General features: G+C 37.5%; 2 protein-coding genes across 8 annotated transcripts in view; one reads left to right on the plus strand and one right to left on the minus strand.

Annotated features, from left to right (window-relative positions):
• The first annotated feature begins 1513 nt into the window (after positions 1-1513).
• Positions 1514-11816, plus strand: MLH1 (mutL homolog 1). Its single transcript, XM_026843802.1, has 11 exons — positions 1514-1602; positions 3231-3343; positions 4533-4686; positions 5402-5760; positions 6518-6666; positions 7858-7966; positions 8787-8850; positions 9392-9556; positions 10371-10463; positions 10814-10927; positions 11408-11816. Exons 2-11 carry the CDS (start codon positions 3318-3320, stop codon positions 11573-11575), a joined length of 1401 nt encoding a protein of 466 aa, XP_026699603.1. The 5' UTR covers positions 1514-1602; positions 3231-3317; the 3' UTR covers positions 11576-11816.
• Positions 11817-14646: 2830 nt separating this feature from the next.
• Positions 14647-24444, minus strand: part of STARD3NL (STARD3 N-terminal like) — a 31797-nt gene continuing 21999 nt past the window's right edge. For 4 of the 7 annotated variants that reach the window (XM_026843806.1, XM_026843805.1, XM_026843803.1 and 1 more), the window contains 6 exons: positions 22995-23072; positions 20936-21013; positions 19229-19282; positions 19009-19126; positions 16863-16961; positions 14647-14716 (listed from right to left, as the gene is read on the minus strand). In XM_026843806.1, the coding sequence (XP_026699607.1) occupies positions 14664-14716; positions 16863-16961; positions 19009-19126; positions 19229-19282; positions 20936-21013; positions 22995-23072 (480 nt within the window). In that variant the 3' untranslated portion in view covers positions 14647-14663. The remainder of the gene's footprint in view (positions 14717-16862; positions 16962-19008; positions 19127-19228; positions 19283-20935; positions 21014-22994; positions 23073-24444) is intronic. The other 3 variants (XM_026843808.1, XM_026843807.1, XM_026843809.1) reach the window with 3 other exon arrangements.

The raw sequence follows: 24444 nt of genomic DNA on the forward strand, positions 1-24444 counted from the left end.
CCAAAATAACAGCTTTACACTTCTGGTAAACCCTAAATCTAGCAAAGAGTATCAAGCCTGTGTGCTAAGTGTTATAGCCTGCTCCCCGAATGAGCTACTTAGGAGTCTCTGCTGGCCAGGCAGACTTCAGCCAGGGGGTGAAGTGTCAAAGGGTCAGATCCTGCTGCTCCGTGGAACAGACTGATCTCAAGTCTTGCCAAGTTACAGGCTTCCAACTCACTGGGGCTTTTTTCCATTAGGATTTTGCATCCTTTTTTTTTGTTTGTTTTTTTTCCCCTGGAGTTTTTGAGTTACTAACTGTCCCAGGCTGAACAGTCTAACCATGGTCTGCATATTTGCATTTCTTATCTTGCAAGGTTCTACAGTGTGTTCTTTCTCATGACTTATCAACTTCCCTGGAAGTTTGAGTCAAGGTTATGCAGCTGTAGTGTATCAGAACTTGGCCCTGGGGTCAGAGACAGCTGAGCCATCTGGGTAGGGGAAGATAAAAGGGTAAGCCAGACTTATCAGATTCTTTTTAGTGGTTCAGACTTGATTCTGTTATACTGAGGGGGGTTTGCTGCTCTTATAGTTAAACCTATGCAATGAAACTGAACCAGCTACATCTGTAGAAGTCGATCAGATTTTTTTGAGGAATAAGCTAAGCTCATTCTTGAATTTCATATGGTTACAGGTGAGTTATAAAAAGAAAAGGTTTATTTTTATGGCCGTTTAGTCTACAGCTCAATTTGACTCAAATCACAATACTGTGTAACAGGAAATGGAATAGTTTGTCCCTGTTACTAACCACTTTTTGGCATCCAGGGAAGGTAACCTTTTCTTTCACATACTGCAGCCTTATGTTTATCTGTTTTTCAGGTATGCCATCCATAACTCGGGCATCAGCTTTTCGGCTAAAAAGGTATGTAAACAAAGTCTTTTAAGTGCACTGTGTGTCTGTATATATGTGTAATATGTATATCTGAAAAGGCCAGAAAACTTGCCCTGCATCTTTTGCAGTGGGATGGTGTACAGAGCTTTCCCTTGTACTGAAATGTCCAAGTGTATGTTGATGCAGTTTGGATAGAGAACATACTAGTTAAAAGTAAACAGGACAAAAATATATTTGTCAGGAGCTTGGAGTTTTCTATGTGGTCAACGTTTTGTTTTAGCTTTATGAGCTGTTTCAACTTCTTTTGAGAGTCTGGTTACTAATTACTTTATGAAAGCGGATGGGGTAGAGTACCCTCGTTCTGAGGCATTCTTGATAATTATTTACTCAACTACTTATGTTCCTCACGTTCAAAGATGGAGTTGCTGGCCTGAACGGATTGATGTCATCTAGCAAATCTGGTATTCCTGTGCCATTTACCATTCATTGTTTTTTCTGAACACAAATAAATAAATAATAATACAAAACATTATAATGACGTCCCATGCCTTTGTGTTCGCAATGTTATTGTTAAGTTTAACATATGTCTAAAACTTCAGCCAGAACTGTGAATTGATGGATACTCATGTCTGCTCTCTTTAGCAAGGTGATACTGTGTCAGATGTTAGAACATTATCAAACGCCTCAACAGTGGACAACATCAGGTCCATCTTTGGAAATGCTGTTAGCAGGTATGTTGATGTCAAGGTTCCTTTTGACATGAAATTTTCTAGTAAGTATCCCCCCCCTTTCTCTTTTAAAGACGATGGGTTGTGCTGACTTTTCCTGCTTCCTTCAAGGTAAGTGACAGAGAAGAGGGAGTGTTGCAATAATAGAGCTCTCTTTTGTCTTGCAGAAACATGTGACTTGTTTTTAGTATCTCAGAGGAAAGAGGGAGGTTGCAAAGCTGTTCCTTTAATGCACTTGAAGGGAACCATCTGCTTGTAGCTTTCTGTGTGCTTATTTAAAAAGAGCAAGCTGTACCTGTGTTCTCTACAAGTTCCTAGCCTCTTCCTATGCCATGAAAATCTTGCTACTTCTTACCACAGCCTGCTACCTGATACATTCTGAAGTCTCCTCAGATTTGTTTTTCTGAAATCTTACAGTTTAATATTTTGACAAAAGCTACATTAGCTGAGGCTGAGTAAACCAGGCAGAAAAGTTGAAAGCAAATAAAAACAATTTTTTTTTTTTTTTAATATATCTGCCACTTCAGGAAAAAGTCTCTTTTTTAAGACATTCATCTGTGAAGAACTTACTGAATGAACTTGTGGAATGGATTTGTCCCATCAGTACTTGGGTGTCAACTTGATTCAGTTAATAAAGTCACACTTTTCATGTAAGGAATGTAACTTTTAATACATGGAAACCTTTATGAAACACAGCAAACTATAGAGGCTGTTTAGTGGTAAGATTTGCAGTGTTGTTTGTATTTCTTTGTTATGCATTTGGTTTTGTCTACTGCTAAAGCCTGTTTGGTAGTTTTTCCTTTTCACAGTTTGAATAAATTGTCCATTTCCACTTAAATGTTTTGATTCTATGTTTTCAAATGAAACTTTTATTTTAGCTAATTTAAGATGGTGATTAGTCTACCTTGTTATTTTGACTTAAAAAATGAACACAAATAAAAATGGAACTTGGTATATATTGAGGTTGATTTGGAAATAAGTACCCTGTAAGACTTTTTTCTGTGGTAACTTCAGAAGTTGGCACAATGCCTTGCTAGAGAGCTGTGCTCACAAAGTAACAAAGTGAATTTCTTTGACTAATGAATCATGAGAACTATAAAAACTATTATGAGATAATTGTTAATGTTAGGTTCTGTATGTATGAGCAAGAAAAAATTTTTTTACATCTTTATGACTTCTGCCAGTCTAAAATTTATTGGTGGGCTGTTAAGAAGTAGACAGAGTAGTTCAAGAAAAAGAATGTTCTTCCCTGGCTGCTGACAGTTTTGAAGTGTCTGTCTGTCACTGTCAATGATTTAAAACAGTGAAATGCATATTAGAATTATCAATAGATGTTTATAATACTGTGTATACTGTGATGTGTTAAGGTATTAAAAAGATAATGTGGATAGTTTTACAGACTCCGATCATATGGTGTTACTAGTTTACACTTATTAGAAAGAAGAAACTCCAGTTCAGGTTAAATATTTTTTTGTGGCTTGGCAATGGAAGTTTGAACTTTTAAATAATTCCAGTGTTTTCATTAACTGTGATATAAATAGAATATAGAACAATATATCGCTACTCCTGAGTACTGTTTTAAATTTGCATCAACAGAAGAATTAATTTTTTGTGTGTGGTACTGTCAACAGGGAACTGATAGAAGTGGGCTGTGAAGATGCAAGTCTGGCCTTTAAAATGAAAGGCTACATCACGAATGCAAACTACTCTGTGAAGAAATGCATATTTTTACTCTTCATAAACCGTAAGTTTAGAAAAAAAGGCAGCATTTTGTACAGTCATATGTTACTTATGTAATATTCAGAAAAACAAAAGTTTCTGAAGATCTACAAAATGTATGAACGTTCTTAAAACCCCTGAAAAATAAGTATTACAGTTAATTGTAGATCTTAAGGTGTTTTCTGTTTGTAATGTGCATCGTGCTTTGCACTCTGGTGGAAAGCAGCTAAGACTGGGCCTAAAGAAACTTAAGCTTGTGGAGTATCAAGCTTATGATTGTGTCCTGCCAACTTACACAGAGTAATCTCTCTGTTCTGCAGCAACACTGGCTTGGGGTGCAACAGACCTTAACTGTAAAATAACGGTTATTTCAGAATGTGTGGGGAAAAAACCAAACTTCTAAATAAAAAAACTTACTAAGAAGATGTTGTCTATTCCTGGTTTTATATGAAGAATAAATAGGCCTCAGAAAAAACGGGTATAACAGATGCCCTTTGAAGATACAAAGCATGAAGATGTTGGCCTGAAGGAGAAGTTGGTCACTGTGCAGTGTATTTCAGTGAGCCTCTTTGAAAAGAACATTTTGTTCTGTGTTTCAGATCGATTGGTAGAGTCAGCCGCTTTGCGGAAAGCCATAGAAACGGTTTATGCTGCTTATTTGCCAAAAAGTACGCATCCTTTCCTATACTTAAGGTAAAGTAATAGGAAGAATTAGCCTTTTAATACTATGTTGCAGGATATAGCTAGGGTGAGTAGATTTAGAAGGATGTTTGTGTTCCTAATACTAGTGTTAAGCATTACACTGAGGTAATTAATTGCCAGACAGGAGATAATTAAATCACAAAATAGAAATCTTAAGACAGGCCTTGTTTTTAGAAGTACTGTCTGGAATTTCAGCCTTAAGTCCTTTAACTCGTGAGACACTGCAAGTAATATTTCTAAAACCTGTTTTTTGTAGTAGTACAATGGAGAGATTGGTTTAAGCTTACCTACGTAAGCTGATTTTGGTGAGTTTGGAATAGAGTTCTTCAGATTATTTTTTAATATACCAGGCAAATCTGACTGTAGTGCAACTTGAGCAGGTTTCAGGACCATTTTGACTTGGAGTTGCATGGAGTAACGCTCCAAGCCTGACAAATTCTGTACTGAACCAGTTTGTACCCTCTGCGATCCATGGGAAATTCTAGGTTAACTTCTTTTAAAATGTTTTCTAGCCTGGAAATAGCCCCTCAGAACGTAGATGTGAACGTGCACCCTACAAAACATGAGGTCCACTTCCTTCATGAGGACAGTATTCTGGAGCGTGTGCAACAGCATGTAGAGAGCAAGTTACTGGGCTCTAATTCTTCAAGGATGTACTTCACTCAGGTGAGAATGTGTCTGAAGTGACCACAGCTCTGCACTATTTAAACTGTTGTGGGTACATTTATTGTGTTCCATAGTACAATCTGTGCAGTGATTCGGAGTCATCAGCGTTATGCTGGTACCTTGAGATCTTTGCTCTATGTTTCAGGGATGAAACTGCTTTAAGATACCAATGTTAACAGTGTGGTGAGAGAGAAAAAGTGTACAAAACCAGTTTAAATACCTTTCTGTCAAGTATCTGATCGGTCTTTTTGATTTTACAAGTATATTAGCCTTCCCGTGTGGTAAATTGGTTTTTATTCTGCCCTAGTTTATGTGACAGTCACGTGACTGAGGAAATTGTTCTTTGTATTTGACAACACTTTGGATTTAATCTAACCAGAAAAAAAAGCAGGAAGAAGGTTTCTTAATCTCTATGTGGAGCATAGCATAAGAATTTTAATTATTTTTAAAAGAACCAAATTTCCTTGTGATTTTTTTTCCATTAATGATTTTCCCTTTGAGACAAAAGAACACTAACTGCCAAGATGATGACAGTCACGCTATGTGGATAACAAGTGCAAAGCTTGTGGCCTGTTTAAGCAGTTAACACTGGTTTTGGGGTTTGAAAGTTACTTGCCCCTGAGCAGTAAGATGGTGTGAGAAGTGTGACTGATCTGTTTGGGTTTTTTTCTTGTTGTTGAATCTCTTCTCTTTGCTTCCCTGTATCTGAATGAAGACATTGCTTCCAGGGGCCGACTGTTCTTCCAGTGAGGTGGTAAAATCAGCAGCGAGCTCTTCTGCAGTTACCAAAGGAAGCAGTGATAAGGTTTATGCACATCAGATGGTCCGTACTGATGCCCGAGAGCAGAAATTGGATGCTTTTCTCCAGCCGGTGAACAACCCCCTAAGTACAGGCCCCCCTGAAGCAACAACAGAGGTTACTGCAGGACCTCCAGAGGGCACGGCCAGGCCGCAGGATGCTGAAATGGAAGATGTCAGTGATCAGGTTGAAATGGCAGATGTTCAGGGGGACACGGTGGTGCCTGGGGGGCTGAGCAAGAGTGGACGCTTGTCTCCTGAGACAGTGCCTCCTCGGTAAGTCTCATCCTGCCTGAGGTCATACAAGGTGACCCATTTATTTCATGACATGGCCCTGAAACTAAGATTTTTCTTGATCTCTTTGGCCTTTTGCTTTTTCAGAAGGAAAAATTTTCCTAGAGTAATTTTCCATGGCATTTTATTAAGAAATCAAACTTCATCTGTGAACTGTAAATTACAGAACTTGTGATAGATTTTTTTTTTTAACTGGAATGAGATTTCCACACATACTGAAAGGCAGAAAGCAGTATAAATGATGCCATTAACTTTAGTTTAGGGAAATTGTACTGGTCTGTCTCTCTTGGGAGACCCTCCTCTTGTGGGGGGATAGAAACTACATCATTGAATTTTGCAGACTTTAAAATATTACAGCTCTTTTATTTTACTAGGGTATAGCTCCTGCAGGAGCTGTTAGGCAAGGCCAAAATCTGAGGGAATCTGATTCCCCTCCTGGCCCCCCCCCCCCAGTGTTACAGAAAAATTATCATGCGAAAAATTACTAGAAATACCAATATTTTTTTGATGTGTCCTTTAGAGCCCAGTTCGCTTGGTGCTTAAACAACAGATGTTTGATGTGATTGGTATTAGAGAGGCTTAAATTCTCTCATGAACTACCTTTTCTGAACAAATTGTGCCTCGGAAGTAAAATAAAGGAGTCTAACATACAGCATGTGAATTGAGAATCCCATCTGTTGGTGTGTTTTGCTCAAGTGATACAGAATTGAATGTAATTCTTTTTGTTTTGGTATTGCAGAAAGAGACCACGGGAAGATGTGGACATAGAAATGGAGAAAGATGACAGCAGGAAGGACATGACTGCTGCCTGCACCCCTAGAAGAAGAATCATCAATTTGACCAGTGTATTGACTCTGCAGGAGGAAATTAGCAACCAGACACATGCAAGTAAGCAAGCCTTTTGCTTCTCAAGGTGGTTGTTGTTCCACCAACTAAATACTATTGTTTGAACTGCTGAGGAAAGTGATATTTAAAAGGTGCCCCAGCCAGCTCACTGTGCTGCTAAGCGAGCTTTTAACAAAATTGTGTTAAATGTCAAGGGCCAAACTTGAACAGGCAGCTGCCATATTGGAGGACTGTTTTAAAGACTTCCATGTATCTTGTTAGTTGATAGGTGTTATGCATTCTAAATATTTTGCAAACCTTAACTTGCATCATAATTAATAACACTAGAAAATTGCATCTTGAAAAGCTAAAGCATGTACTTGTACTTTATTTGTGCTCCAGAAGTTGTTTTGCGTTAGGCTGGTAATTCCATATCAGACTGTCACTGTTTAAATACTGAAATCAGAGTTGTCCCTGAGCCATAAAATGTCCCAAAATTTCTCAAAATACATGGTAGAACTTGTGCAGCAGCTTGAGGTTGCATCTTGTCTTCACACATGTAAGGAGTAGCTACAAGAGACCTTTGGAAGAAAGAAATACCATTCTCACGATATTGTATTCCTTTGGAAAAGGTAACAATGGAATTTGGGTAGCGTAGTGCTCTGTACATGCTGTGACTGCACTGCCAGGCTCCTGTGATGAGGAGCTCTTGTGGAATGCCTAGAATGAACTCTTACTATGGAATCCAACTTCTCATACCTTTTTTTAAAGTATATGTAAGTGAGAAAGCTGGATACATATTTTGGGAGAGAAAAATAAATAAATTATGAACATGCTCTATCACACTTAAGAATTTAGTCTGACAATACTAGATTTTGTTGCAAAGTTGTTTTACAAATGCAGTTTTCTTGGAAGTATGTTTGTGCTCTGTTACTAATCTGTGGCTGGAAACAAATTCTGAAAGGCTATTTAAGTCAAACACAGATTTATTTATTTATATTTAAATTTGCATTCGTAGCTTAACTGTTACATAACTATTCTCACTTATGTGTTAATATATGTGTGTATGCACACAAATGATTAATCTTCCAAAACATGGATAATTGGCAGTACAGCAGGGGTGTAGTAGTGACTGAACAGTGATCTGAGAAGTCAATGCTAAAAAGACACAAACCACAACTAAATAACTAGGGCAGAGTTGCAAATATGAAATTACATCCTCTTGTTTCTTCCCCACCCCTTCAATTGTTTCAGATCTTCAGGAGATGCTACATGATCACTCATTTGTTGGCTGTGTCAGTCCTCAGTGGGCTCTCGCACAGTATCAGACAAAACTGTATCTTCTCAATACCACAAAACTCAGGTAAAGAAGCCATTAGACTTGTTGGCAGTTGAAATAAGTATCAAAGACCAAGCTAATTAAAAGAAGGAAGAAAATGACAGGAAAAACATAATTTTCTTGTTGCCTATCCAAAAAGTCATGAGGCTAAAGATGAAGCAATCTGTTCAGAACAGTGGAAACAAGTCTGGCATGCTTGGGAGAAGCTGCAGGGAATTGCTGTGATGAAAATGCCAGCACATACACAAAATGTATTGTGTGCTCACAGACTGGGGGGAGGGAAAGACATTCTGTTGGTTTGGTGATCATCTACAGCAGCAACTGGTCTACAGCACGCTGTTAAAGATGAGCAAGCAGAAGCTTCAAAAGAGACAAGCAAAATGTTGTATGTAAAATGTTAAGAGGAGCTGCAGGACATGATTATAACACAAAGTTTGTGGTTTTGCATATGCAGCCTTAGGGGGCTGGCTACATAAATTTTGTAACAAATCAGAGGCTATTCTTAAGATAGACATGTCTATCAATTTCCAAGCTCCTATGAATTTCTTGCAGTGCAGCAAAGGAGTAAAGAGGTATCTGGGAATAAATTGATAGTGGCTGTATGCTTGAGTATGTAATATTTCTGTGCCAGTGTGGCTGATGTCAGAAACCAAGAATCAGATTTAATTGTAAACATCTCGATAGTCCATGTGAATCTTAAACAGTTTAGTTTAAAATCTTTGTTAATATGAATGGATATGTATGTCTGCTATTTCCAAAATGACCCTTACTTTCCCCTCTTGATTATGGTAACTTGGAGATCTGTGATTCTGTCCATGTAACTAATTTTTGTACTTCAATTTAGCCAAGAACTCTTCTACCAGATACTTATTTATGACTTTGCAAACTTTGGAGTCTTAAGGTTGTCAGTAAGTATAATTTTACATTATATCATACATAAAAAGATTTTTTCAAAATTCATTTACAGTAAGTCTCTCCTTTCAGCCAAATATAGTTTTACAGGGTGTTTGGTTTTTTTTTTCCTGCTACAAGAACAATGTTTTGTTTCTTTTACAGTAAGGATAGGATGTAGAAAACTATTAGTAATTTTGTAGCTACTACTGTAAGTTGTCATCCTGGCTGCTTGGTGTCTCATATATATATTCACCTTGTTGCTTGTTACATTGGGACAAATAATTAATTTGATTTCTAATCAAATCTATCAGAAGTAGTGTTGGTTGCTAGTGTTTATCCTGTAAGTATCACAGCACTTTGCAGGACTGTGGATTGCACAGAATTATATCAGAAGGATATTAATACTTTTTAGACTGGTTATGATAAGCAGAACAGTTTGTTCTGCAGGCCAGAAACAGTATATTACAGTTAGCTTATAAATGTGAAGGAAAAAGCTGTAGATTTCCAGTAGAGCACGTTCATCATTAACAATGGTTTTGCCTTCTCCATATTTAGGAGCCAGCTCCTTTGTATGAGCTTTCAATGCTTGCTTTAGAGGATCCTGAAAGTGGCTGGACAGAAGAAGATGGACCAAAAGAGGGGCTTGCTGAGTACATTGTGGAGTTTCTGAAAAAGAAGACTGAAATGTTGAAAGATTATTTTTCTCTTGAAATTGATGAGGTGATACTGCTATTACTTCTGACAGTAAATGAATGGTGGACTTGGCAGTGTGAGGTTTATGGTTGGACTCGATGATCTTAAAGGTCTTTTCCAATTTAAATAATTCTATGATTCTCTTTTGGTAACAGATAACCACAGCAGTTTGCTTGCAATACTTACTAAGACCTATCTCTGGGAAGATTTAGGTGGCTTACCCCCACCATTAAAAACGCTCAGGACGTACGCTGCTTTTAGAAGGGCACTACACGTGAACTTCATATTTAATGACCTACTAAATAAAAATAATTTGGTCACTGCTTCCATAACTAGAATGCAGATCTCTTATCCAGCCAGGTGTGCAGCTTAACCAGCTCTCAAGCCAGGCAGGGCTGCAGCATCACTATTGCTTGCAATGTTTTGTTGTTGTTTGTTTGTTTTTGGTTTTGGGTTTGTTTGGGTTTTTTTTGTGGCCCAATGCATCCCTTTCTCTACACAAAGCTGATCAGCTTCATCAAGGGCCATATAACCCAGACATGTCACTCAGATATTCCCCTAGGAAGTGGGATCTCTGTAGTCAGTGACTAGAGTTGGAGGACGGGGCTGAATTCAGGTCTTCCTGAGCTGAGTGGCTTAAATCCAGCCCTCGAAGTTAAACACCACTACTAACCCTCCTTCTGCAATGTCTACCTGGCATCAGGCTTTAAAAACACGTAATTTCAGGTACCCCCAAGGCTCACTAGGTTTGTAAAACTGATTCTTACTAATAAATTTTCTTGCATGTACTGCAAGAAAGAACATTTTTTTTTTTTACTGAAGCAGCAACATTGCCTTGCAGGAAGGAAACCTGATTGGGTTACCACTTCTGATAGACAACTATGTTCCACCACTGGAAGGACTACCCATGTTCATCCTTCGCTTGGCCACAGAGGTATATTCTCTTAATGATTTCTAGTCATTCACAGATGACTCTATTTGGGAAAGGATTAAGTGAACCAAATTAATTCATCAGAAGCTTCAAAGGAAAGGCTGGAGTTGGTTAAATGTCCTGTTAAGACACACTTGATAAGGTTATTGATTAGTGGTGCTTTGCCCTTGTGTTCATAACTGCTGACTGAATGAGCAGATATTTTGATTTGAAAGCCTTTACTTCTACCTTTTTTTTTTCCTATACCTTTACCTTATCCAAGACATTATTATGGCTTTTCCATTTTAAGAATCTCTATTAAGTCTTGCACTGCTACCTGGATTCTATTAAATTAATACTTTTTCTTGTTATAGGTAAACTGGGATGAAGAAAAGGAGTGTTTTGAAACCCTCAGTAAAGAATTAGCTATGTTCTACTCCATTAGAAAGCAATATATACTAGATGAAGCCAACCTGACAACCTCTCAGGTATGAGACTATGTAACAAGTTGTATGAACAACTGACATCACCCAGGAAACTTTTTTTCAATTGTAAACTTCTAGTCCCAACTCTACTTTCAGTGTGGCAAGAATCTGAAAGAATGTGGCTTAAATCTTCTGCAGTATTATATGATTTCAGAGAACCTTTTAACTTTTGGGTATTGCAATCTACTTTAATAATACTACAGTCCTTGGCCTCTGAGTTTGGGATGTATTTTTTTTAACCTGCTGAGCTACGATAAATTTCTATAGAAGAATAAGGATGCATATAAACTAAAAATAGTCAGCTTAATCATTCACTTAAGCTAGCTCATTGTTCAGGTGACTTTCCAGTGCTTAAAATTAACTTGACTGTACAGAATGAACTTCCCTAATTTTAAAATCAATATAGTCTTACATAATAAAGTTTCTTTAGAATATATCAGAGAAATTCAGTTTAATTATTTGTCCTTTTTGTCTGTATTTCAGAATGAAGATCCTGACTCCAGTTCAACCACATGGAAATGGACAGTGGAACATGTACTTTACAAAGCTTTTAGGACTCATCTTTTACCTCCTAAACACTTCACAGAGGATGGCAACATTTTGCAGCTTGCTAACCTCCCTGACCTCTACAAAGTTTTTGAGAGATGTTGAGCAAGTAGTTAGTGGAGACTGGTGCATATCTAAAAAATGTTCATGCTACATTGTTTTACTCTGTAGATGATAAAGCTGGACTTGATGGAGGAAAGAAAAAGGGGTTTTAATATCATGCTAACACAATAGCAAATGGTCAATCTTTCTTCTTTTGATCAAAGAATAAAAAGAATTGTTTTAGCTATATCTAAACCCAGCTGAAGTTCCTAAAATAAAATCTCCACTTATACTTTGAGTTTCACTATTATGCATTATGTGAACTGAATACAACTACTGAAGAAAATTCTTGTGGATGGTGGAAGGGTTCAAATGAAGTTGTGCACCTAGATAAAGTTCAGAGGTTTAAGGGAATTTGCACCTCCTACCCTAGATGCATTTTTCTCATGGAGTTTACTATTTGGTTGGAACATTTCAGCACTGTTAAATGATAGGTTTTATTTTGTTCTTCTAATGCTTTAGTCTTACATCCTCTGAAACAGATCCTGAATACTCTGAAGTGACATAAGTAATAGACTTGATCCTAGCTTTTTTTTCATCCAGCATTCCCAAAAGGGAATTTTAGGAACAGCATACTGAAGCCACTGCCTTTAGTGTGTATTGATGTTTGGTATAAAGGAAGATGGACTGCATACACATGTTTACAGACCTGTTATTTGGAGCAAAGAGGGAAGTGATGATTTTACTGTTGAGGCTTGATGATAAAGTGAAATAAAATAGCTGTGAAGGTATTCTCAAAACATCTGTTTAAATGTAGCTCTTGCAGACTTTGATAGCATCACTTCTACCTCTTCCTCCTCTTTCCCCTTGTACTACCCCCAGAGTGGTGTATATTTGGTGCTGTAGCCTCAGCTCTGACAGGATGACTAAGCTAGTGATGCTGTTCACAACTCAAGCCCACCTTTAATAAATGATCTCCCAGCTTGCTTGCAATGTCTTATACCTGAAACTGAGAAGATGAAAGAAATCCTGCATCCACACAGCCCTAGAGAGTGTTGAACATGGTATCCACCTGCAATTCCTGGGATCATCAAGTTCATGGCTGTGAGTTTGACAGCTGCCTATAAGCCCCTGCTGCTAGTTTATTAATTTATTAAGACTGAAAAAGGGGAAGCTAGTGTATGATTTAATGCTCTGAGGGGACTGGATTGTGGTGGGAAAATCCTGTAAACTGTAACAGTCACTGCTGCTTCAAAGCACTGTGATTGGAAGAGAGAGACCACAGCCCATCCCATCTTCTACCCCACAGCAATAGAAATAATACAAAACATAACATAAAAGAAGAGGTTGGTACTTAATATTTGCTAATAAAACCTAATGGCTATATAAGGAAAGTGACAGCACTTACATTCCTCTTTAGGTAGGAATTAGGTGTTACCTAAAGCTTTTGATCAAGCATCAGTTAACACTTAAAACCTGTATTTGAAAATACTGACCTACATCAAATTATTAGCTACCTAACTTTCACTACTGGGGTAATACAAGTGTTTATTGGGCCCACTTACTCCAGTTTCCTCCTTGAACTTGAATAACATCCACCACCAATACAGGAACTTAAGTTATTTCAAAAAGCTCCTTGCATCCTTTTGTTACCACAATTGGCACAAAGAAATTATGTTCTACTACCACTACATCCCTATGGAGGGCAAAACAGCACTGCAACACCTTTTGCCCAAAATCTAGGCAGACTAGTATCCTTGTTACTTCACAAGAAATAAAGGAGTGGTACACAGATTTTCAGTCGATAAAGCCACAAAACATCATGATGCATTACCCATGTTTTAACATTTTTATTTTAGAAAGTGAACATATCCATTAAAAAAGAAAAAAACATGGAGTTAAAAAAAGTAAACATAAAACTAATGACAAATTTGTATTAAACATAAAATAGTTTTACCAAGTGAGTCCCAACAATCATTAAATATACTTCCACCATGGAGAAGTTTTACTTCATTATATTACCAGTCTCTTGATTAGGTACACAAGACAACACTTTCCAGTAATTACCTAGTCATTAGAAGATCAACTTCAGGAATCACTGAAAGTAAATCACATAAAATACATGGACAAATATTTTCATACCACCTGGGAGGCAATCTAATATACATATGTCAACAGGTACATCTTTGTGAGGTATTACAGTACATGGGAACTATTCCCTTTCTAATGAATGAATTCTCCTGTCAGCAGCTCCACCAGCAAGTCAGCCACAGATTCTGTTGCCAGCTTCCAAACCCAAACAATTTCCCTCAGAGATTTTCTTTCTGAAACAGATTACACAAGTCTGGATGAATGAAGAGGCAACTCAAGAAAACTGAAAACAGGGAGGCTGAAAAGTCATCCACTCTTCCAGACAAGCACTAGATTTTCAAATCAGAAGCTTCAGCTTCTCAAGAATATTTAATACCTCCCCTAGCTTGAGCTTTGCCATGTATGGTGAAGTGAAAGCCTGGGGCAAGATAATTCCAGAAGTAAATGAAGTAATTTCCAAAATAAGGAAATCATCTCTCATATTTAACCAAAGTAGACTACAAAGATCTGAAGACACCACAGCTCCAATGTAACCCATTTGTAGTATTAAACAGACTGAGAAGGGGGAATACTGAAGGAATTTTGCCCATGCAGTCTTCAAGATGAGTATATTTGTCCTAGAGCTAAACTACAAGAAAATCTCTTCCTAGCACTCTTGCTTTGCCATCTTCAAAGAAATACCTCACCCTACTTCCAAAAAACCTGAGCTTTTACACATCTGGTCCATGATTGTCCTTTCCAGGACAGCCAACAAATAAATGCTAGAGACATTCCACCCCAAGCCTGCAGTCTTTTACACTATAGTCTGGAACAGCGCTCTCAGTCCCTTGGGCCTGATTTAACCAGAACTCAGCAGCAGAGGACCCCAGCTACAGGCAGGCTGTCAAGATCCTGGCGGGATTTCCTGCATGAAGGTTGCTAAGACAGACAGACTGCGTTCAAAGATGATAACTCCTAAGAGCCCACTGTTCAAATTATTTAGGAAGGAACTAAGAAGAAAAAAATATTTTTAGGAATATTCAGGTTCTGGCAAAGGAACTTACCTGCTTTTTCATATTTGCTATACAACTGGTTTTTCACTGTCTTGTTTTTCTTCAGAGTCTTCATCAGATCCTGAAAAGGAAGAAAAGGAATACAAGCTATTAGGGCAGTTTAAATAAGAAAAAGAAAAAGCAAGCAGCAGACCACTGGTAACGGCTTATCGCAAGGCAATTCAAAGCAACTATTTCCCATAAAAGTATTTACTTTTATTTTTGGATTTCTTATGGTTTTGGATGTTTCACACTGAAGGCTTTTTCTAACAGTTATCAAACCCAAAACCCAGCACTGGGATCATTCTTGAAATACCTATCCTGTCAATACATGCAGTTAGCAGGAGCTTCAAGTTTTCACTGCAACACACTCAGGACAATCAACACCACATTTGCTCACTGACAAGCAGCTTTTCCCACTTGCTACATCCTGCCCTTTGGAAGACAACTTCAGAAGACACTTTCAAAGCAGCCAGAAATACTGCTTTACAATTTAATAATTTCTAGTGTTCTGGCAAGAAACAGATCATCTCACTCTAAACCAGAAACCAAACAGGTCCCTCCCTCTGCCTCTGCCTCTGCCTCTCCCTGCCCAGTTCTCTTCTCCTGTCCCCTGACTGCTCTCAGCTCTCTGCTGCGACAAAGCCCTGGAAGGCCCCAAAAAGAAAGCTGAGCTGGTCACAGATCTATGCGCCCAGAGAGGGCTCCTACTGGAGACACTGCTCTGCACGAAGGTGGCGTGATGGATCAGTTGGTTCAGGGAGAGCAAGAGGACACCAAGCAAGCAGGGTGAGCAGCGTGATCTGCCGTTTGGAGACCCAATCCAAGCCGCAGATGTCTCTGCCCACAGCAGAGGTGGCAGTCAGTCCTTGTCGGGGAGACTGAGGAAATTATCAGCCCAGGCATTTTACCAGACATGTCTCAGGCAGTTTAAATAAGACTCCCACAGGGAAAACAAAAGGTGAGTAAAGAACTGTCTTTGATAAAAAGTCTGGGAGACTTACTTGGGCTTTTGCCATCAATTTAAAGCTGAACTATGGACCAACATTCCCTCTCACAAACAAGTAATAAACATAACGACAAAGGTGTTAAGCAGGGTTTTTTTTTTGGCCAAACTTGTCTGAAGTCCTTTCCTTTCTTGGAATAGCATACCTGCCTTCCAACCATCCTCAAGATAGGCTCACAGCTTTAACTAAAATACATTTACACTGAATCACTAGTTATACTCGACATTATCTTAATGCTTTGTCAACCCTAGATGGAGCTCTAAGTCATTTGTTATGCCCAGATGCTCAGCAACCAGACAGCTATTATACTGCAAAGTATCATCAACATGTTTAAATCTATAATGCAAGATAGGCAAGTGTATTTGTAGCAATTAGCAGATATTAACATTTTAAATATATTGTATAATACAGCACAGCTTTACAGAAGAGATTCACATTTTATCATAAAAAGACTGACAGGATTGGATGGCTCACCCGGTGTCCTCAGATAACTCAAATCCACTCAACTCATAAATTACTCATTTCCTTGAAATGCCCGCAAACACATTCTTAAATCTTGCAGTATTTGCACTTATTTTTTTACTTACTCGGCTCATACCTCAACTAGAATGAAACATATGATATGCAGAGTTAAGATGTAATTAACACTTGCCCTCAGTTTAATATACACACAGAACTCACCTTTTTCTACAGAGGGCTTTTTCTTTTTGTTACATGAAAGGCAAAGAGCCTCTGATTTAAACTGCAGTTTGCTTTAGAGCAGTTTCAGGTTCACTGTTCATCCTAAAATACTGTAAAGCTCCAAGTTTAGGCTGGATTAAATAGCGCACTGCTGCACAAACACAATTGCTAGCAGATCACAGAATCACAGAATATCTCAAGGTGGAAGGGATCCATAAGGATCATCAATGGCAGAAACAAACAATAGCCACCTCCTTCCAGTTGCAGTGCCATTTTCTTTCAGACTTATCTTGGTTTTGACACCTTTGGGGCATGTCAGAGGCCCCATTAAATATGTGTATTGCAATTTGTCTGATAGGTAGTAACTAAACCGAATTACTAATTAAAAAAAGAATCTTTCATTTTAGGATTGTAGATTACATTTTTAATTTAAAAAGGCAAATATATTTTCTTCCCTTCACCCTTCCCCTCTGAAGGGGGTGAAATATGCAGGAGTTTAGTGTCAATACAGAAAATCATTCACTATGCAAACATAACTACCTGCTACAGATTCAGGAGGAGAATAGAACTGTCCATCAGAGAGGACACCGGGGTGAAGAAGAGCTGCTCGTTCAGAAGCATCCTGTGCTATCAAAAATCCTAAAAACAAACAAAAAAAATCCTCAATGCTATCACATAGCACCTTAAAGATCAAGTATTGATGAAGAATCTTAAAGACTGATGTTAGCGTTCCTAACAAGTTACTTCTGTAAATATCTCAGGGGAAAAAAAAAAAGTAAACTGTTATTTTAACATTTATGTCTTCTACGTAACTTCAGGCAGCTAAGAAGACACACTAACAAAACAGAGGCACTCTATGCATGAATTAAGGAATCCTTCCTTCTACAATGTGCAATTGCATGATTAGGATGCCATATGTAAATTCATCAATATTCACTGGCTAACTAAAACTCTAAAATGTATCTTCAATGATCAGTGTTCTGCCACACATAACCAAGTAAATTATTTTCTTACTTTGTCACTATAAGACTCCTTGCTAATGGCTTGCTTTCACCTATCTCTCTCCACACATCTAGTTACTCCAAGCTTCAACTCCTTTTGGCTCAATTTAATCTAAAATCAGGAAAACGATTTGGAAATGACATGGGGCTGTTCTGGTGTGTTTAATACAGGACAAAAACCAAAAGGGGTTGGGAGAGAAGCTAATTCATCTCATCCTTACTGCCATCAACAGGTCTTCTGATAATAACAGTGCAAACATGACATTTTAGGTCAACATACAGCTACTGAACCTCAATCCTTTACTCTCTGCTGAGAGTACTCTCTACTGATGGGGAAAAAAAAAAAAAGCTTTGATGTTTTACCGAATTGGGAGAGCTATCTGAGGTAGCTAGCAATTATTACAAAAATCTCTCTCCAACTCAAACTACAATTTCTACATACCAATTATCTTATTAAGCAGTTCGAAGTTTCCAAAAGAGACATCTATTTTACTTATATTTCCACCCTGTCCAGAAGAGGAAGGACACTTAATGAGTCACAAGATACTAGAAGACACAAAATGGTTGGATTTTAGCTTTAAATTCTGCTCATGGGAGGGAACTTTTAGAGCTGGAAATCTTCACAGTGGTAAGACAGTTTTGCCCTTTTTTTTTTTTTTTTTCTTTTTTTTCTTTTTAAAAAAAAAATTACAGACAAAACACCTCCAAATTATGAGTGTTGTTGCACTAGGCAGAAAATTGCTGTAGTGGGGTGGGGTGTTTTTGGTTGGATTTTTTTAAAGCAAAACAGCAAGATGGGAAAAATCAGCTTCCACTCCCACTGGAGATAGCAGAGAAAAATACCTGATCGAAAAGCAAAAACTACTCAAATGTGCTGTTATTATCTGACTCAGATTTAAGGGCAAATAAGGTGCTATATAAGTACTATCACACAACACAATCCAAATGTGCCCATCATTTTTCTGACTTAATTGCTTAAAATCTGCATTTTCCAGTGAAACCCAATTTTTTAGGGAAATACGCAGAGTTCAACTAAAAAGTATTGACTTCTACATAAATCCCACCTATTTAAAGTTCAGTAGGAACGAAGTAAAAGAAAGTGTGATTGAATCCCACAGGGATTTATCAATAATATCGATAAATACGATCATCAAGTATTTACATGTGTATGTATCAAATACTTTGTCTACCGAGATACAGTATAAAAAAAAATGCAAAAGTCTCTGGTCTCATTCTGTCTGTGCATGAAGCAGATGCTCCACAATACTTCTTTGCTTTCCCTACTCCACTGTAAAAGAAGAGGTTAGTGACACTGAGTTACTTATTGTGACCACTCTTCCTAAAAGAGGAACCAGACACTTATTCCATGTATTATGCAGAAAATAAAATTTCACAAGCCTGTCAGTTAAATTTTCATGTCTTAAGCATACAAAACTATGTATGTTCCTGAGTGCTTGACAAATTGCTGATCTGACACATGTAACTTTTAACTTTACCTCCCTAAATTAAAACTTCACTTCTCTGAAAGCATATGTTCCTTTCCAGAAAAAGAAAAATTCTGCCATATGATTTTTTTCCCACAGCTCTTCAAATTTTGAGAAGCTGAAAGAAGCGTTCTTCTGCCAGATAACATGGGATCGAATGTTGCCAACTGCAGTGATTGAAGGGAATTATCAAAAGCTTACTGTTTTCTTCTTCAGCTTCCTGTGGTAACACTTTAAAGTCCAAGAACCAAGTTTCAATCCAGGCAAGTATGAAGGATATGATGGGCAGCACGTAGCCAAAAGCACCCTGTGAGAACAGCTTCAAGGAAACAAAATCACACAACATTGCAGAAATTACCCTGAAGAATCTTGCTTTCAAGAAAACAACAAAGTAAAACAAACGTTTGATTAGAATATATACCTGTGAAATAATTACTTTTGCTAATAAAAAGGCACTGGTCACTGCTGTTGTAAACTGAAAGAGACAGGGTAAGAACAGTTAAGACTAATATATGGATTTACTTTCTCATTTTTGCCATTATCTATCAGTTGCAACCAACAACATCATAGATTAACAAAACATGACAAGTATGATACAATTAAAGAGTTATTTAAAAAACCTCCTTAATAAAGATAACTCCAAATGTTGATTTCCCCACAGCAGATAAGCAGTTTAGATGCTACACAGATACTGAGTTATACAAATTGTGATCTTACTGTATAATGAAGATGCAGTATCTTATTCACCAAGTCCCTTTACAAAAATAATCTACCTATGTATTTGGGAAAAAGCAATTGCTCCAAATGCTTTTCACTATCATCTAAATCAAAAGATCCATTTCAAATAATAAAATATCTTTGCAGGAGTAAATTTGAATTAATATTTTAATTCCCATACTGATAACTGTGAGAAGTGAATAATTTTGAAGACTTGATACTTGTTGTATTCCCTGTCATATTTTAAAAATGTCAGGCTGCATAAAACATCTAAAAAAAAAAAAAATCAAAAAAAAAAAAGCAGTGGACAAGTGCTGACCACTTAAGCAAGGCTTCTCACTCTGTTAGTGCATTTGAGTCCAGCAATTCTTTAAATAATAGCAGAATCTAACTGGCTTCTGGTAAGCAGCGGTAGGATTTTAAGATTAATGGCTTCTGCAAAACCTTCAGTGAAGCTTTATATATCTAATTACTTACTACCATGATGGGTTCACTCTCATCACCTCAAAAACAACTGTTTCAAGTTGGAGGATGTCACTGGAAGAAATACACTAAAGCTACACAACTAAGAGAAAGGGATTTTTGAGAGGTGTGCACTTAAACACCATCAGAGCAGCAGTTACCATGACATGTTTGTGCTATGCTAATAACACATTTTAAAAAAAATCATGGCATGTAATCTCAGACTACTAAACGAACCGCATGTTACTCACTTGAAGAAAGTTATACATGAACACATTCTATGTGCATCCATCACAGGGTAAGGGAAAAAAAAGTCTAAGAATTACAACATGCTAAGCCAGCAATATTGCCTATTGTAATTACAGTCTATAGTATTGACTGGTGGAAGCATGAGTATCCACATCTACATGGTACAGCTGCATTAAAGATACTTGCTCCAATCCACTGTGGTTGCCTACAGTTCTCAAGAACTTTCTTTCTAAGAAAGGATGCTTATTCAACATTTTGTATTAGAGCTGGAAGCAACACAGGTGCTTGTGCTCAATGAGTGTCACCTAAAACTCTAAAAAGCTAAGAAGTTCATGGACAGTTGGGTCTCTGGTACAGTAATGCCAATTCTTTTTAAATATAGTTCACTATTTCAAATGCAAATATATTTCAAACATTAATTAACAAGTCAGAGGTAACAAGGAGTTATGACTAGCCATCCATACAGGATTCAAAATAAGTCTTCAATTTGCATTAACATGTTACCACAACCACTGTGCTATTAAATTCTTGTCTTTAGGCTGCAAATCTTCCAGAACAGAATTTTTTACTCTGTTACTGTACAGCGAATTTTCATATATAGCATCAAGATGTTTCTTAACATACAAGCGTTAAGAGGCATCTAAAATTTTGTCTTTGATCCATTCTAGTTAAAACTCCATTATGCTTGGCTACTACTCACAGCTATTGCCCACCAATGGCGCAGTCTGCACATTGCATATGCAAGTATTAACACCTTAAATCGAAAGACTGCCAGTAGCTATAGAGAAAGGAAAAAAATATTTGTTGGTTAATTCAGAACACAGAAGAACCACAAGATTCTCAGCTCACTGAAAATACTAACTGCTTACAGAACAACTTAAAACAGGACAATCCAAGATCTGTTATTGAGAAACAAATTTGCATGTGTGCTCATAAAATGGAAAGAGAACATAATTTCCCATTTGTAAAGCAAATGGCACCAATCACATGCCTACATAGGCTGAAACGTGCAAGCATGTTCAATTCCACAAATAAGTTCGAAACATAAGAAAGCTACACAAAGTATGTTCATGATGATTTTACCTGACTAAGCACTTAAATTAGATGCAATTAATCTAGCAAATACCTTGAGCATCACTGTGCATCTCACTGAATTTAGTGGTGTGCTACTGCATGAGAGTATCATTAAAAACTTCACAAATGCAATTAGAAAGTGGGAAAGTTTAAAAGCAGTTTACTTACTGAGGTTTTAGTAATTATTGAAATATTAATATTGCAACAATCAGTTATTCTTTATGGAGATGCCTGCAATAGCAAGCTGTTGCAAATATTCTGCAGTAAATACACGTAAGTTATGGTATTTCTAGGCCAGAAAATTAAATCAATAGCAGAAAGATGAGATTTCTGAGACAAGGACCCTAATCCTCAATTTTCCTGTTTATTCTTCGATATTAGACTGCCTTCAATTAATTTTAAAATATGTATTCATGATGACCTCAAAAATGTGAGACAAATGCTTAAAAAATGAACAGAAATCAAGGATAGACATGGCCAGAGGTATAACGAACTCATTTAATCTTATGCAAATATACATGTTCCTGTGATGTGTAGCAGTAACAGAAGAAATCCTCCATAAGGCCACAAAACATTTTGCAGAATTTAATGACCTATACTTTTCCCAGGGAATAAGTCTATTATTTTGCATGACATGTTTTTAACCCTTGGTTCAACTACAGGGCAAAATACTTTCCAGAGCACCAACATTTACAGGCAACAATTTTTGCTTTATGCAGTAAGGTATATCATGGAGAGAACGTGCCAGCAAAATAATGAGAGAGAAAGGGAGAAGTAGCAGAATTTGCTAGCTTAAGAAAATTTTGTATCCAGTACCTCATTCCATTTGACAGAGCAAACGGCCCAATGCAGAAGCAAGGATGGGTTTTACACCAGTTTCAAAGAGAGGTTCTGGATACAGTCATCAATATAAAATGACTGATACCAAACCATCTCATCTCTTCCAGGCAAGTAAGATGTGGTAGAACTAATAATCTTGCAAAAACATGGAGCCCTTCAGAATAACTATAAAGAAACAGCTTTTACTTTCAGATCAGTAATTCGGCCCATGCACTGTAAAACACATGGAAACTACAGAGCTACAGTGTTGCTAAAACACAGGGAGATTTCCTAATGCCGTAGAGTTCCTCCCACATGCCCAAGGTGCTTATACAAAGCAAAGGAACATTATACTTTGTTATCTATTTTACTACAAGAAAGCTGTTTGAGTTAAACCACAGAAATATGAAAAACACCTGACCTATACAAGCCAACCTGGGAACAAGTCTCTCCTCACTGCAGCTGACTTATTTCTGTGGAAGGACAAAAATGTTGCTTTAAACAAAATTATTTTACAGCTGGAGGACTATTGATCTTGTCCTCTTAACAAATTATCTTTGTTACACCAGTCTCATGTTCTTGATGGAGGGTTGGTTTTTTTCATCTGCTTTTTTCACGCCCCCCAAAGTGGAAGATGTAATTAAATGTGGCTAAGCATCTCTACCCACAGGCTCCATGAGCCTGCTCCCAAAGCAGGACTGAGCAACCCCTAGACAGGTGAAACTTGGCACAAGTCCTTCTGGTTTAAATTATCAAGATCAGCCCTTTCACAGGACTCAAACTATGAAACATCTGTGGAAGGAGGAATGTGGGAAAACAATATGTTTGCTGCTGCTTTTTTTTTTTTTTTTTTAAAGAACACTTACAAATATATCAAAATATGAAGAAGAGTAGTCATATTGGAGGACTTCTTTCTCTAAGGTAGTCTCAATGCCTCCTTTTACCTACAAAGAAACAACAAGCACAGCTTTAGAACAGAAGGTACTGAAGCCAAAATACACACAAACCTGAAGGGTGAAATTAGTAATTCCCCACTGATGTGCAAAAAGATCATTAAACTAAGCACAGAGGATATATCTGCTAATAATGCCAATTTCAAGATCAATGTCCTTATTTGTTTTTCATGATTATAAACAATTTTCAAAGTGAAAACATTTAGGATTACCACCTGGCCTAGCAAGCTACATTTCAGACTGTTCCAAAATAAAAGCAAACAAGTTGAGAGAAGAAATGTTTAAATGTAAGGTTTGTTACACAGATTCACAGAGCAATTTACGTCTCATGAGGAGGATCAAAACAGCAGATAAAAATGCCACCCAGAAACTAGCTTAAGTTAGTCACATTAGAAACTAGGAAACAAAACAATAACTGAATTCATACTCCGGATTTCTTCCTTGTCAGCATACATACTATTTGTTTAAAGAGAGCTGAGCAAAAAAACCCACTGTAAAAGACAGAGAAGGTGCAAGTATTAGATCATTCTCCCACAAATAACTAATGTCCAAGCTTAAGTCTTTCATCTGCTTGAGGGGATTCAAAATTATATCTTCCTTATCCACTGTGCTTCTTTCCGGTGGAAGGACTCCTGTTCAAACAGTGACACTTTCCTGTTCAGACTGGGTTAGTAAGAAAATCATTGATGTATTGGGTCAGAGAGTGAGAGGAATATATATCTCAGATGTGAGCGAAAAACCTTAGTGTCCATATCCTCTTGTTTTTAATACTGAATTCAGTAATTAAGCACTACATTAAATACTTGTGTAAAGCACTGGAAAACACCACCAACAGAAGGCTTTAATACTGTGTCTGACTGCTGTCATCCTTTCAAAGAAAGGAGGTACCAAAGCACACCAACAACCTATGCTCACCATGTCACAGCAGTGCAGTCTAGACTCCTGCACACTCTTCCCAAATACACTGCTGGACAGTGTTTTCCTGAGACTATTCATGGCAACTCCAAATTTCTTCTATTTCTTCTCCTCTCCCTCCACTGTATGGATACCTGACAAAGAACTTTCAAATATAGCTTCTCCTTGGTTGCTCTAATGCATCAGGTGTGATCATCTATTTCCAGCATAAATAAGGAAGATCAACTTGGCCCCTCCCCAAGTTGTTCACTGGCTGCAGGAGCACCATGTTAACTTAAGGATGGACAGAGAACCACGACAGCCTCAATTTAGGGTTTGCTGAAACTGCCATAGAGTTCCTCCCTGAAGCATTTAAAAAAATAAATTACATCTAAGCACATTTGATAATGGTAACAAAGGAAAAACCAATACTTACAGGAACTGTGGCAGCAATTCTGAAGTCCCACTA

The sequence above is a fragment of the Athene cunicularia genome (assembly GCF_003259725.1).
Source record: "Athene cunicularia isolate RWA chromosome 2 unlocalized genomic scaffold, athCun1 chr2_part2, whole genome shotgun sequence".
NCBI classification, from domain to species: domain Eukaryota; kingdom Metazoa; phylum Chordata; class Aves; order Strigiformes; family Strigidae; genus Athene; species Athene cunicularia.

What these genes read in the sequence shown, in the direction of transcription:
- MLH1 (XM_026843802.1), top strand. Translation starts at nt 3,318, where the DNA reads ATGCATATTTTTACTCTTCATAAACC. An exon ending in TAGCAACCAGACACATGCAA is followed by an intron (nt 6,667 to 7,857) that starts GTAAGCAAGCCT and finishes CAATTGTTTCAG; the next exon opens with ATCTTCAGGAGATGCTACAT. An exon ending in TTGGAGTCTTAAGGTTGTCA is followed by an intron (nt 8,851 to 9,391) that starts GTAAGTATAATT and finishes CTCCATATTTAG; the next exon opens with GAGCCAGCTCCTTTGTATGA.